The sequence below is a fragment of the Garra rufa genome, chromosome 10 (genome assembly GCF_049309525.1).
Source record: "Garra rufa chromosome 10, GarRuf1.0, whole genome shotgun sequence".
NCBI lineage: Eukaryota > Metazoa > Chordata > Actinopteri > Cypriniformes > Cyprinidae > Garra > Garra rufa.
The window spans coordinates 16,285,077-16,298,177 of record NC_133370.1 but is presented as its reverse complement, the minus strand read 5'-3'; the positions used below and the strand labels follow the sequence as shown (position 1 = coordinate 16,298,177).

General features: G+C 46.2%; 1 protein-coding gene across 4 annotated transcripts in view; it reads right to left on the bottom strand.

Moving 5' to 3' along the window:
* carmil3 (capping protein regulator and myosin 1 linker 3) overlaps positions 1–13,101 on the bottom strand; it is an 85,139-nt gene that overhangs the window by 7,851 nt on the left and 64,187 nt on the right. For all 4 annotated transcript variants that reach the window (XM_073849558.1, XM_073849559.1, XM_073849560.1 and 1 more), the window contains exons 26-31: positions 12,367–12,480; positions 12,088–12,263; positions 3,750–3,837; positions 3,546–3,656; positions 3,334–3,400; positions 313–500 (exon numbers count right to left, since the gene is read on the bottom strand). In XM_073849558.1, coding sequence (XP_073705659.1) covers positions 313–500; positions 3,334–3,400; positions 3,546–3,656; positions 3,750–3,837; positions 12,088–12,263; positions 12,367–12,480 — 744 coding nt within the window. The remainder of the gene's footprint in view (positions 1–312; positions 501–3,333; positions 3,401–3,545; positions 3,657–3,749; positions 3,838–12,087; positions 12,264–12,366; positions 12,481–13,101) is intronic.

The following is a 13,101-nucleotide window of genomic DNA, read 5'->3' as shown; positions in this document are numbered from 1 at the left end:
GCTTATCGATGTCATTTCTAGGCCTTGAATGTGTTTTTTACGTTTCCGTCTATTCAGGGTCAGAAAGCTCTCGGATTGCATCAAAATATCTTAATTTGTGTTTTGAAGATGAAAGAAAGTCTTGCTGGTTTAGAATGACATAAGGTTGAGTAATTGATCCCAGAATTTTTATTTATGAGTGAACTATCCTTTTGTCATTTTTTGACATTTACCTCATTTTTATTTACCTTATTTTACCAGTGAAAATGATATATAAAGATTTATAAAAATTTGTATTGGTGTGGCAATACTGGCAATGGTACTGGTTCTTACTGCCTCAAAGGGAGCGTGTGCAGTCCTGTGCCTTCGTGGTGGACGCGGTCTGACGTGGGTCACATGACGCAGAGGTGAGCCCTGTGTGGGCAGGGTGGACAGACCTTCCCATGATGCTGAGCGTGAAAGAGGAGCAGATGTCTGAGGAGTGGACACTAAAGGTGAAGAGTTGGGGTCTTCACCTAGACCTGGAGGAAAGTAAATCCCATAAAATTAATTATATGACTGCTGATTAATTAATTGAATCAATCACAAATATTTATATATACTATATCTCCTGGGAAATGATCAGCAAAAGACATTATGGTGGCAGATAAAAGCACTGAATATACAATAAGTAAATACATTAAAAGTCAATATATTGTCTCATTTATTTTTGTAAAGGAATAGTTCTACCAAAAGGGAAAATGTGTTGAAAATTTAGAATCACTGTACATCACTTCTCATCAATATGTGACCCTGGACCACAAAACCAGTCTTAAGTAGCATGTGTATATTTGTAGTAATAACCAAAAATACATTGTATGGGTCAAAATGATTGATTTTTCTTTTATGCCAAAAATCATTAGGATATTAAGTAAAGATCATGTTCAGTGAAGATATTTTGTAAATTTCCTACAGTAAATATATCAAAACTTAATTTGTGATTAGTAATATGCATATGAACTTGACTTGGACAACTTTAAAGGCGATTTTCTCAATATTTTGATATTTTGCATCCTCAGATTCCAGATTTTCAAATAGTTGTATGTTGGCCATATATTGTCCTATCCTAACAAACCATTAATGGAAACCCTATTTATTCAACTTTCAGATGATGTATACATCTCAAAATTGACCCTTATGACTGGTTTTGTGGTCCAGGGTCACATATTTACTTTGGAGTGAATGGGTGCCGTCAGAATGAGAGTCAAACAGTTGATAAAAACATCACAGTCCATCATTGTGAACAATGTTCAAAACATTGTTTCTAGGCTAAAATATAAGTTCTCTATCCGTAGTATTACTTTCTCTAGTGAAAAAGTGTTCTCATCTGAATCAGGGGAGAAATATGCACAGGTAAAGCAGCATTTACAAGCTAAAAAAAACTGTCCAAAACAGTTCTAAACAAATATGTCAGTGGATTTTGATGTGAGAGAACAACTGGGGATGGACTTTTTCACTGGAGGAAGCATAATTTTGGCCAGAATCGACAGTTTTGAGTTAAAATATCTTAGTGATAGCATGTTTTTAGCAGCTGTTTGGATTCTCACTCTGACGGCACCCATTCACTGCAGAGGATCCATTGGTGAGCTAAAGTTTTTCATTTTTTTTTTCTGACAAAGAAAACAAACTCATTTACATCTGAGATGGCTTGAGGGTGAGTACATTTCCATTAAATTGTAATTTTCGAGTGAACTATTCTGTTAATTTTTTAATTGTCATGGAGCACAGTTAAGTGCATGTATTTTTTCTTTGTATTTTTTGTATTTTTGTTAATTAAAAATTAAAAACACTAAATTAACATGCTAAAATGAGTTTCATAAATGAAATTGAGCTAAAAACACGATATAAAGAATGAATGGGTTTAAACTAGAGGTGGGCCGTTATCGGCGTTAACGTGCTGCGTTAACGTGAGACTCTTATCGGGCGATAAAAAAAAATATCGCCGTTAATCTATTCTCAAAGTTGGGTTGGGAGCTGGGTCTAAACTACGTAAGGTGTGATGACCTTCACCTTGATAGTTTAGCGCGGATGTCTACCTAGCCGAATTGAGTGTATGATGATCCGTGATCCGTACGGACCAAACTGGTTCGGCACGCATGTGATTCGCGGATTAATTGTTAAATTTAACCATCATAGAGTAAAAGTTTATAATTGGCACATGTTTTGTCTTGCCAATTTACCAATTCAAACAATTTAAAAAGGGAACACGCACGCCAACGCACACACCTGAAGAGAGCACGCGCACAGAGAGAGAGAGAGAGAGAGAGAGAGAGGCGCGATTCACACTGATTCCTCTTTAACTTCTTTTTAAATGGAAACACACATACAAAGTCATGTCTTAATACCCGTTTTGGTATTCTGGTAAACACAGTCGGTTATGTCTTCAGTGAACCGAAACAGCTGAGAAAGAGATGCGTGCCAGTAGTCGGTACGTGCATTATGCCTTAAAGAGACAGCATCCTATAAATACCTGCAGTGAGAAGCACTAGTTATTTTACAATTAATTATTAAATTTCCGCACCTGAATTCTAGGGTTATTGATTTTATTAGTAACTTTATGTTGTATTCATTTACACTTGATATTTGTGTAATTGTTCTTGTTTTGTTACTGACTTTATTAGTTCAGCTAGTAGTGTTTGCTGTGGATTAGAAGTAGCCTACTTAAAGTAAGCATTCAGTAATTAGTAAAAAACAAACTTTTTTGTTTTGTTTTGTTTTGTTTTGTTTGTTTTTTGCTGATCCGAAAAATGATCCGATCTGTGAATCCAAATCCATGAAGTGATCCGAATCGTGAGTTTTGTGATCCGTTGCACCACTAATATCCATGCCCTTGTGCATCTGTGTATTAATCTGCAACGCGCACGTCGCGCAGCCTTTTACTCAGAAGTAGGCTACATGCAGTGTGGGAATAGTTGGTTACACAAGTTTGTATAGTTAATTGTGTTGTAAATGCAATTGTCAAGCAGTTTGTGATGCATTTTGGAAACAGGAGATGGGCCCCTGGTCTAATGTGCCACCTGGCTTGAGAAACCCGTTCTCAAAGAATTACTTTTAGTCATTATTTGGTTAGCACACATATTCTGAATGCCTTCAGCAGAATTCAAATTAGCCATTTTAATCTAGATTAATCTAGATTAATTCCAAAATTAATCTAGATTAATCTAGATTAAAAAAATTAATCTATGCCCACCTCTAGTTTAAACTGAATAATTTATACACAGTATAAGTCTACATGACTTGAAAGCACTGAATGAGTGTTCAACTAAAAAATGAATGATAATCCTGGTTTCATCCAACAAAACGTGTGTGACTCACTGAGTCTGTTGGACACGGGTCGGATACGTCTGGTCCTGGAGCTGCGTTTCTTAATGGCAATTGTGTCCTGTGTGCAGAGCGACAGAAGTGAGTGAGAACATCGCGAACTGAGCAGATGACAAGAGCGCTGAGTTACAAGAGATGACAGATACTGTAAATACCACCCAACACGCAAATGAGTCAGTTGTGAGTGATTCACGTAACACACTCACTATGCTGATGCCAAAGTCATCCTCCACAACATCCAGTATGTCAGCGTGTCTGTGTGCGCGCCTGGCTGTTCCCCCGTCTTCCAGCCGTCTCATCTGTGAAACCTGCCGGAGCTGTGATGACGAACAGATGCGTGAGGAAGAGCGACGCTTGTGCACGTGTTCAGAATGAACAGACGAATGGAGAGAGAAATTGGTTTGTAGTACCAGGGTTTTGTGTGTGGCATAAAGCTCCTGAAGGATCTGGTCCACTATGGAGTTAGTGAGATACGAAACCACAGATAGCTTCACCTCCCTAAGGGCGAGAGAGATGGGAGACAGAAAAAAAAAAACATGTCAGAGCATGTTAATACCATGCCGGGAGTTCCAACTGTGAATACATTGGATATAAAAAAGTAGGTTTGTCTTTCCATTAAAAACTTCATGATTTTGACTAAAAGGTGCATCACACAGATTATTCGTTTGGACAAATATTTAGATACACCTATGATATAACCATGAATCAATACCAAGAAATAATCGAGATGTCTTTGAAGGACTGAAGTGGGAAAAAAAAATTAATTAAATAATGTCAATTTATTCTGCTCACCCTAACCTAAAATTAATACTGATAATATTTGAATGAGAGTTAGTTAAAATATAGTTACAAATTAATTAAAGTTAGTTGACATGTGGTTGCAAATGTACTTATAGTTAGCAGACTGTTTATAGTAGAGCATTTGGACTATCGAAAAAGTGAAGTGTAACCAAAAAAGGGAAAATAAAATTAAAAAGCCTTTATTGTGTTGTTTGTTACCTTATTTTATGTTTTGTATTTGTATATACAAATATGTAGATGTACTGTTTTACCATGATAGCAACCTTGAATCTAAAACAAGAGGTCTTTAAAGGACTAAGTTGAAAAAATAAATCAAATTTAAAAAATAACACTTCAGCATGTTGTTTGTAACCTTATTTTACATTCTGTATTTATATACAAATATGTAGATGTACTTTTTTACATGATAACAACCTTGAATCTAAATCATGGAGCCTTTAAAGGACTACGCTGGAAAAATAAAATAAAAAGTTAATAAAACTAATAATTCAGCATGTTGTTTATAACCTTATTTTACATTCTGTATTCATTTACAAATATGCAGATGTACTTTTTTTTCATGATAACAACCTTGACTCTAAATCAAAGAGTCTTTGAAGGTCTAAGCTGGAAAAATAAAATAACAATTCAGCATGTTGTTTATAACCTTATTTTACATTTGCAAATATGCTTATTTCATTTGCAAATATGTAGATGTACTTTTTTTCCATGATAACTACCTTAAATCTAAATCAAAGAGGCCTTTGAAGGACTAAGCTAGAAAAACAAAAAACACTCAAAGAAATAAATAAAATAAAGTTAAATAAAATTATTATTTAGCATGTTGTTTGTTACCTTATTTTACATTTTGTATTCATTTACAATTATGTAGATGTACTTTTTTCCATGATAACAACCTTGAATCTAAATCAAAGGTCTTTAAAGGACTAAGCTAGAATTACAAAAAACTACACTAAAATAAAATAATTATAATAATAACAATTTAGCATGTTGTTTGTTACCTTATTTTACATTCTGTATTCATTTACAAATATGTGATGTACTGTTCCCTTCCGGGAACTCGAGCCGCGTCAGGAACGCTATGGGGAACGCCATTGGCGGGCCGCACTCTGAACTATGTCTAACAACCAATGAATGACGGGGGTGACGTCACAGGCGCGGTGACGTCACCAACCAGGAAGTATAAAGCACGTGCGTTTGAAGCCGGCGGCAGCTTTTGTCATTCAGCGAGAGCGCTCTGTGTCTGTGTCTGTCTGTATCATACTGCTGTTTTTCGTGTCCAGTTTGACACAATTTTATTTGAGTAGTATGGCTACACAACAACCTAGCAAAAAAGAGAGTTTGATGGCGGTTAAGCGCCCGCATAGGCAGTGTGTCCCTCCTTGCCAACGCTTCATTGTTGGTGGGGATACACACAGCCTATGTGTGGTTTGCTTGGGAGCGGAGCACGCACAGTCAGCCCTCGAAAAGGCTGGCTGTACGCACTGTGATCGCTTGCCGGTGCGTGTGCTTCGTTCCCGGAAAGCCCTCTTTGAGGAGGGGGCTTTCACTAGCGTGCCCCGTGGGTCTGGCCCCGCTGCCGCCGAGGCGGAGCGGCGGCTGCACTCGTGGGGCTCGCAGCTCGATCTGCTGGAGGGTATGGAGACGGGTGACCCCCTATCTCCGCCCTCACTCAGCGGATCGAGCGATCTCCTCCTGGATGTGGAAGCCCGCGCTGCGGTTTCTTCCCCCCGGGAGGAGGTCCCCGAGTTCCTCTTGTCTTCCTCCGAGGAGGTTGACATTGAAAGTATAACAGAGGAACCACAACCGCCATCACGCTCGCCTCACTATGAGGAGCTCGTCGAGGTGCTGACTAATGCGGTAGCCAAACTGCACATTACATGGCCCGCAGAACAAAATCCCCCTCATGAGCCGCAGCGAAGCCGGTTAGATGACCGCTTCCTGCGGACGAAGTCAGCACCTCCAAAACGGAGCCTTCCCTTTTTCCCCGATCTCCACCAAGAGCTAGCGAGATCGTGGGAAAAGCCATACTCTTCCCGTCTCTTCTCCCCTGCCGAAAATTATGGAAATGTGGGGGGGGCAGAGGAGTATGGCTATAGGGCGATGCCACGGGTCGAACAGACGCTTGCGGGCTATCTGTCCCCCGGTTCGGCATCGTCCTTGAAGGCTCCGTCCTTGCCCACCAGGCCTCTTAAAGTTACTTCCGGCCTGATGGGTAAGGCATACACGGCAGCAGGTCAAGCAGGGTCTTGCCTCCACACTATGGGCATCCTGCAAGCCTACCAGGCTGACCTACTGAAGGAGTTCAGCAGCGGCGAGGAAGTAAGCGTCACAGAGATGCAAAGAACCGCAGATCTCGCTCTCCGCGCCACCAAGGAGGCCGCCCGTGCTGTTGGGCGGTCTATGGCAGCCCTGGTGGCCGCGGAGAGGCATCTCTGGCTGACCCTGTCCGACGTAAAAGAAAAGGACAGGGTCACGCTTCTGGACGCCCCCCTGCAACCATCTGGCCTCTTTGGTGCCGCGGTTGATACCGTTGTGGCTAGGCACCAGGAGGCCCGCAAGCAGGCGGCGGCATTCAGAACATTCCTTCCTCGCCGCGTGTTCTCCTCTGAGGCTGCTGCACCATCTAAGAAGCAGCCTCAGCCGTGTACGAGCTCCCATCGTGAGGCACAGAAACAGAGCGTTGCTGCCCGTGCTCCCCCGGCCCAGCCTAGGGGACCCGGAAAGCGACGCTCTAAGTCGGGGGCTTCCAAGACCAAGAGGCCTGACCTGAGGGTCGTCCTCCAGTCAAGGAAGTCCTCGGCTAAGCGGCCCTGACGGTTGTGGTTCAGGGCCGTTGAGGGCAGCCCCTCTCGAGGGGGTCTGCACCGTACCTCCAGGTGCGGGTTTCAGACCCCTTCGTGGCCCTCAGGAGATGAGTCAGCTAACCCTGCCAGTGTTACAGGGCGCGGCTATCTCCCGCGAGCATCCTCTAGCTGTTCCGCCCGGAAACGTAGCGGCCCTGGAGAGTTCGCAGCCCCCGCGGGGGTCTCTCGAAGAGCTAGTTCAGGAGCTTCCTGCCAGTTCGCTGTTACAGGTCTCCGAGTTAGCTCCTCGAGCAAATCCAGACACCAGTCTCGAGAGGCTGGTACCCTTAGTGAACTTTCTGGCAGCGTGGAAACTACTGCCAAGAGTCTCAGATTGGGTCCTGCGTACTGTAGAGAAAGGTTATGCTATCCAGTTCGGCGCCACGCCGCCACCTTTCAGTGGGGTTTTTCCAACTTTAGTAAGCCCCGAGCAGGGTCTGGTGATGGAACAAGAGGTAGAAACTCTTCTGAGGAAGGAGGCCATCGAGGTGGTCCCTCCTCAAGACAGGGAATCCGGGTTCTACAGCCGGTACTTCATTGTTCCGAAGAAGGATGGGGGGCTTCGGCCCATCTTAGATCTCAGGCTGCTAAATCGTTCAGTCAGGAAGCTGAAATTCAAGATGCTTACTGTCAGGCAGGTCGTGTCTCAAATCAGGTCCGAGGACTGGTTTGTCACGATAGATCTAAAAGACGCTTATTTTCACGTCTCCATCCTTCCTCAGCACAGGAAGTATCTCAGGTTCGCTTTCAGGGGCAAAGCTTACCAATACAGGGTGCTTCCTTTCGGCCTAGCTCTCTCACCCCGCACTTTCACGAAGTGTGTGGATGCTGCTCTGGCTCCGCTGCGACTCCAGGGCATCCGCATACTCAACTACATAGACGACTGGCTCATCCTAGCCAGCTCGGAGCAGTTAGCGGTTCAGCATCGAGGTGCTGTTCTCGCTCACATGAAAGAATTGGGGTTGAGACTCAACGCCAAGAAGAGTGTGCTCTCTCCACTACAGAAGACCACTTACTTAGGCGTAGTGTGGGACTCGGTCTCCATGCAGGCACGCATGTCTCCTGCACGAGTCGATTCCATACTGACTGCAGTGAATGCAGTAAAGCTAGGCCAGTCACTCACTGTCAAACAGTTTCAAGTACTGTTAGGTCTTATGGCAGCCGCTTCCAACGTGATACCTTTTGGACTGCTGCACATGAGACCACTACAGTGGTGGCTCAGGACCAGGGGGTTCTCCCCGAGGGGAAACCCATTCCGCAAGATCAAGGTCACGCGGCGCTGCCTACGTGCCTTGGCCATGTGGAGGAAACCCTGGTTCCTCTCTCAGGGACCGGTTCTGGGAGCGCCCGGTCGCCGCATCACGCTAGCGACCGACGCTTCCCTTACCGGTTGGGGAGCGGTCATGCGTGGCCGCTCAGCCCAAGGCCTATGGAGTGCCCACCATCTCTCGTGGCACATAAACCGCTTAGAGATGCTGGCAGTATTCCTGGCCCTAAAGAGGTTTCTCCCAGACCTAAGAAACAAACATGTGCTGGTCCGTACAGACAGCACTGCGGTGATTTACTACATAAACCACCAAGGAGGACTCCGCTCACGCCCCTTGTACAAGCTGGCGTACCGGATACTCCTTTGGTCTCAAGAGAAATTCCTCTCCCTGAGAGCAGTCCATATTCCTGGACATCTGAATGTGGGAGCAGACGTCCTGTCAAGGCAGGGGCCGAGGCCCGGGGAATGGATGCTTCACCCAGAGGTGGTGAAGCAGATCTGGAGAGTGTTTGGCCAGGCTCAGGTGGACCTGTTTGCGACTCAGGAGACATCGCACTGTCCCCTCTGGTACTCTCTAGTTCATCCAGCTCCACTGGGGCTGGATGCCATGGCACAGACGTGGCCGAGGCTGCGTCTGTACGCCTTTCCCCCGATCGCTCTGCTCCCGGGAGTTCTGGAACGGGTCCGTCGGTTTCAAGTGCGGCTGCTACTAGTAGCCCCGTACTGGCCGGCACGAGTATGGTTCTCGGACCTGGTATCTCTCCTAGACGGCTCTCCGTGGGAGATTCCCGTCAGGAGGGACCTCCTGTCTCAGGCTGGGGGCGCAATATGCCACCCCCACCCAGAGAGGTGGAGGTTATGGGTGTGGCCCCTGAGGGGGCACAACTCATAGGAGCGGGTCTCTCAACCGAGGTTGTTGAGACCCTTCTCCAATCCAGAGCTCCCTCTACGAGGAAACTGTATGGCCTTAAGTGGAACTTATTCGCGAGATGGTGCCGCGAGCGCCACCTGGACCCAGTCAACTGCCCGGTCGGTACAGTTCTGGAGTTCCTACAGTCTCGCCTATCCGCAGGGCTAGCTCACTCCACTCTAAAGGTATACGTGGCGGCCATAAGTGCCTACCACGCCCCTTTAGGTGGCCTCTCAGTAGGTAGAGAGCCCTTGGTCATACGGTTCCTCCGCGGTGCGCTCAGGCTGAGGCCTCGAGTGACACCCAGGGTCCCCACGTGGGACCTCGCTGTGGTGCTAGAAGCTCTCTGCAAGCCTCCATTCGAGCCCTTAGAGGAGTCTACGGATCGCGCCCTCACAGTTAAGACGGCGCTCCTGTTAGCACTCACCTCCCTCAAGAGAGTAGGCGATCTGCAGGCCCTTTCAGTGGCCCCATCTCATTTAGAGTTTGCCCCAGGGATGGCCAAGGCCTTTCTATATCCCAGGGTCGGGTACGTCCCGAAGGTCCCCTCCCTAGCACCGCAGCCAGTAACGCTGCAGGCGTTCTATCCTCCTCCATACGTGGAGCCAGGTCACAGGAAGTTAAACTGCATGTGCCCAGTCAGAGCTTTAGACGCATACGTCCACAGAGCTGCCACGTGGCGTAAAACAGAGCAACTGTTTGTCTGTTACGGCCCCCCTAAGAGGGGGAGCCCAGCTTCAAAACCCACTATTAGTAGATGGATCATCGATGCCATAACTACTGCTTACGAGTCCTCTGATCTCCCCTCACCGTTGGGACTCAAGGCTCACTCTACTCGGGGCATGAGTGCCTCGAGAGCTCTGACGGCAGGTGTCCCAATACAAGACATCTGCAATGCTGCGGGTTGGTCCACGCCCCTAACATTCGTTAGGTATTACGAGCTCGACCTCAGAGCCGCTCCAGGCTCGGCTGTACTCTCGGCCTAGTGCGCTAGGCCTAGAGGGGCAGCCACCTCCCTAGCCAGGAGGAGACTTCTCAAGGCGCATTCTTTCTGCGGAAAGAAGAGAAGTCGTTTCGCCACTCATAAGAGATCTGCAAAACTTTACCCCTTTTGTCCGTGAAAGCTAGACAAAAGCCCTTTCAGTCCCTCTTGTCCTGGCAGAACCCCCAGACAAAGGACTAAGACCCCTCGTGAGCCCGAGGGCCGAGGGGTGCCTCTCGCACTGGCTGGCGAACCAGGCAGAGGTCACGGTTCTCGTGTGCCCGAGGGCCGAGAACTGTACAGCCCTCTTGTCCGCGGAATGCTAGACAATGGCTTAATTCTCCTCGTGTTCTGACGCAGGATGCTATCAGACCGAGTGTACTCCGGTCCCTCTGGTTTCTGGCTTTCCCCAGACCAAGGACTAAGACTCCTCGTCTGCCTTCACAGAAGGCCGAGGAGTGCCTCATGCACTGGCTGGCTACCAGGCAGAGGCACCTACTGTCTTCCCCGTGAGCCCGAGGGCCGGGGATTGCAGTGCCCTCTTGTCCGCGTAATGCTAGACAATGGCTTATTCCCTCGCGTCCTGGCGGAGCTCCAGGCCGAGCCTTGGATCCCTCTTGTTCTGGCTGAACCCCCAGACAAAGGATCACCCTCTCCTCGTGTGCCCGAGGGCCGAGGAGCCTTGAGGTCGAGCTCACCGTCCTCGTGGGTCTGCGGACCGAGGACTTCCCACACCATCTGTCCGCCGAGTGCTAGACAGTGGTCATTCGGTCCCTCTTGTTCTGGCTAACTCCCAGACAAAGGACTAAGACTCTGCGTGTGCCTGAGGGCCGTGGAGTACCTCTCGTTCTGGCTGGCGACCAGACAGAGGAAGACTACCATTCCTCGTGTGCCCGAGGGCCGAGGACTACAGGGCCTTCTTGTCCGCGGAATGCTAGACAAGGGCTCTCTCTTTTTCCACCCTGGTTGAGCAGACACTCGCAGGGCTCGGAAATTATGGGGGCGTTGGTAGTCTCGTTCCCCATAGCGTTCCTGACGCGGCTCGAGTTCCCGGAAGGGAACGTCTCGGGTTACTATTGTAACCTTAGTTCCCTGAGGGAACGAGACGCCGCGTCTCGGACCATAATTCCCGCACCCTGCGGCGCTCGCTTCATTCCTAAAAGAGCTGCCGCCGGCTTCAAACGCACGTGCTTTATACTTCCTGGTTGGTGACGTCACCGCGCCTGTGACGTCACCCCCGTCATTCATTGGTTGTTAGACATAGTTCAGAGTGCGGCCCGCCAATGGCGTTCCCCATAGCGTTCCTGACGCGGCGTCTCGTTCCCTCAGGGAACTAAGGTTACAATAGTAACCCGAGACGTTTTCCATGATAACAACCTTGAATCTAAATCAAGGGGTGTTTGAACAACTAAGCTGAAAAAACAAAAATAAAATAAAATAATACTTTAGCATGTTGTTTGTAACCTTATGTTACATTCTGTATTCATTTACAAATATGTATATGTTCTTTTTTCATGTCAGGTCAAGATTTAAAGGAAAAATAATAAAATAAAGTTGAATAAAATGTTTAACAAGGCTTACTTTATGTATTTATATTCACAAATATATACATGTACTTTTTTCTTTGATAGCCAATTGCTTCTGTGATATTAATGTAAAAAAAAGTCCTGTGTTATACACATTTTAGTTATAGGCTTTATCCAATTTCTTAAGTTTCCACCAGTGTACCAAAAAGCTCCACCACAGATTACACTAAGCGTGCTAAACAGTTTTGGAGATTTCTGTCATTACCCATTCAAGCAGACAGCTGTTTTGAAAGCTGCTGCCTGAAGGCATTATAAATATGGCCACTGACTGAACTGACTTCAAAAAGAGACTTTGGTATAATTCTCCAAGTATTAATTTCAGAAACATCAACAACTCAACAGCCTCCTTTTCTTACTCAAGAGCTCTGTTGATGTCCTGAGCTGCTCTCTCCATCAGAGCGGTGCGGATGGATGAACGAGGGATGGACACACGCTCAGAGATGGAGGAGAGGGGAGGAGAGAGACACTCCGCTGCGGCACAAGAAAGAGGACACAGCTCCCGGCACAGAGACACCATGGAGTCCACGATGACCTGCGCAAATCCACCATCAATCACCCATCACACCTTTCAAGTCCATCAGAACAAGATAGCAGATATAAATCAGGCTGAAGGATGAGAGAGAGAGAAACAGCACCTGTAGTTCTTTATCAGCTGCTTTGGCGAGTTCTCCAGCCAGAGAGTCCAGCCTCTGTCTCACCGGACCGTCCACTGACAGCACGTGGGCCAGTTCACACAGCGAGGGGTACAGCTAGAGGACAGTGCAGACATAATTCACACACTAGTCATGATCTCTCACTCTCTCTCACTGACCGCTAGAAAGGTTGCATTAGAGTCACGAAGGTGATTTGTCTTTAACTTTTAATGTTCGCTCATAAAAGCATAAGAGGTAGAAGATGAACGTTTCTTAAATTAATGAACAGAAAACACATGAAATCAATAACTGAGTCACTCAGATATCTGCATTTATATAAATGCATAAATAACTGAATATTATTACTGCAATGTATATTAAAAAACATATGTTAAAGGAGTAGTTCACTTCCAGAACAAATATTTACAGATAATATACTCACCCCCTTGTTATCCAAGATGTTAATGTCTTTCTTTCTTCGGTCGTAAAGAAATTATGTTTTTTTGAGGAAAACGTTTCAGGATTTCTCTCCATATAGTGGACTTCTATGGTGCCCACGAGTTTGAACTTTTCAAAATGCAGTTTAAAATATCCCAGCCGAGAATGAAGCGTCGTATCTAGCAAAATGATTAGTTATTTTCTAAAAAAAAAAAAATACAATTTATATACTTTTTAACCTTAAACACTCGTCTTGTCTAGCTCTGCGTGAACTCTGTGTATTCCGGTTGAAAAATCTCA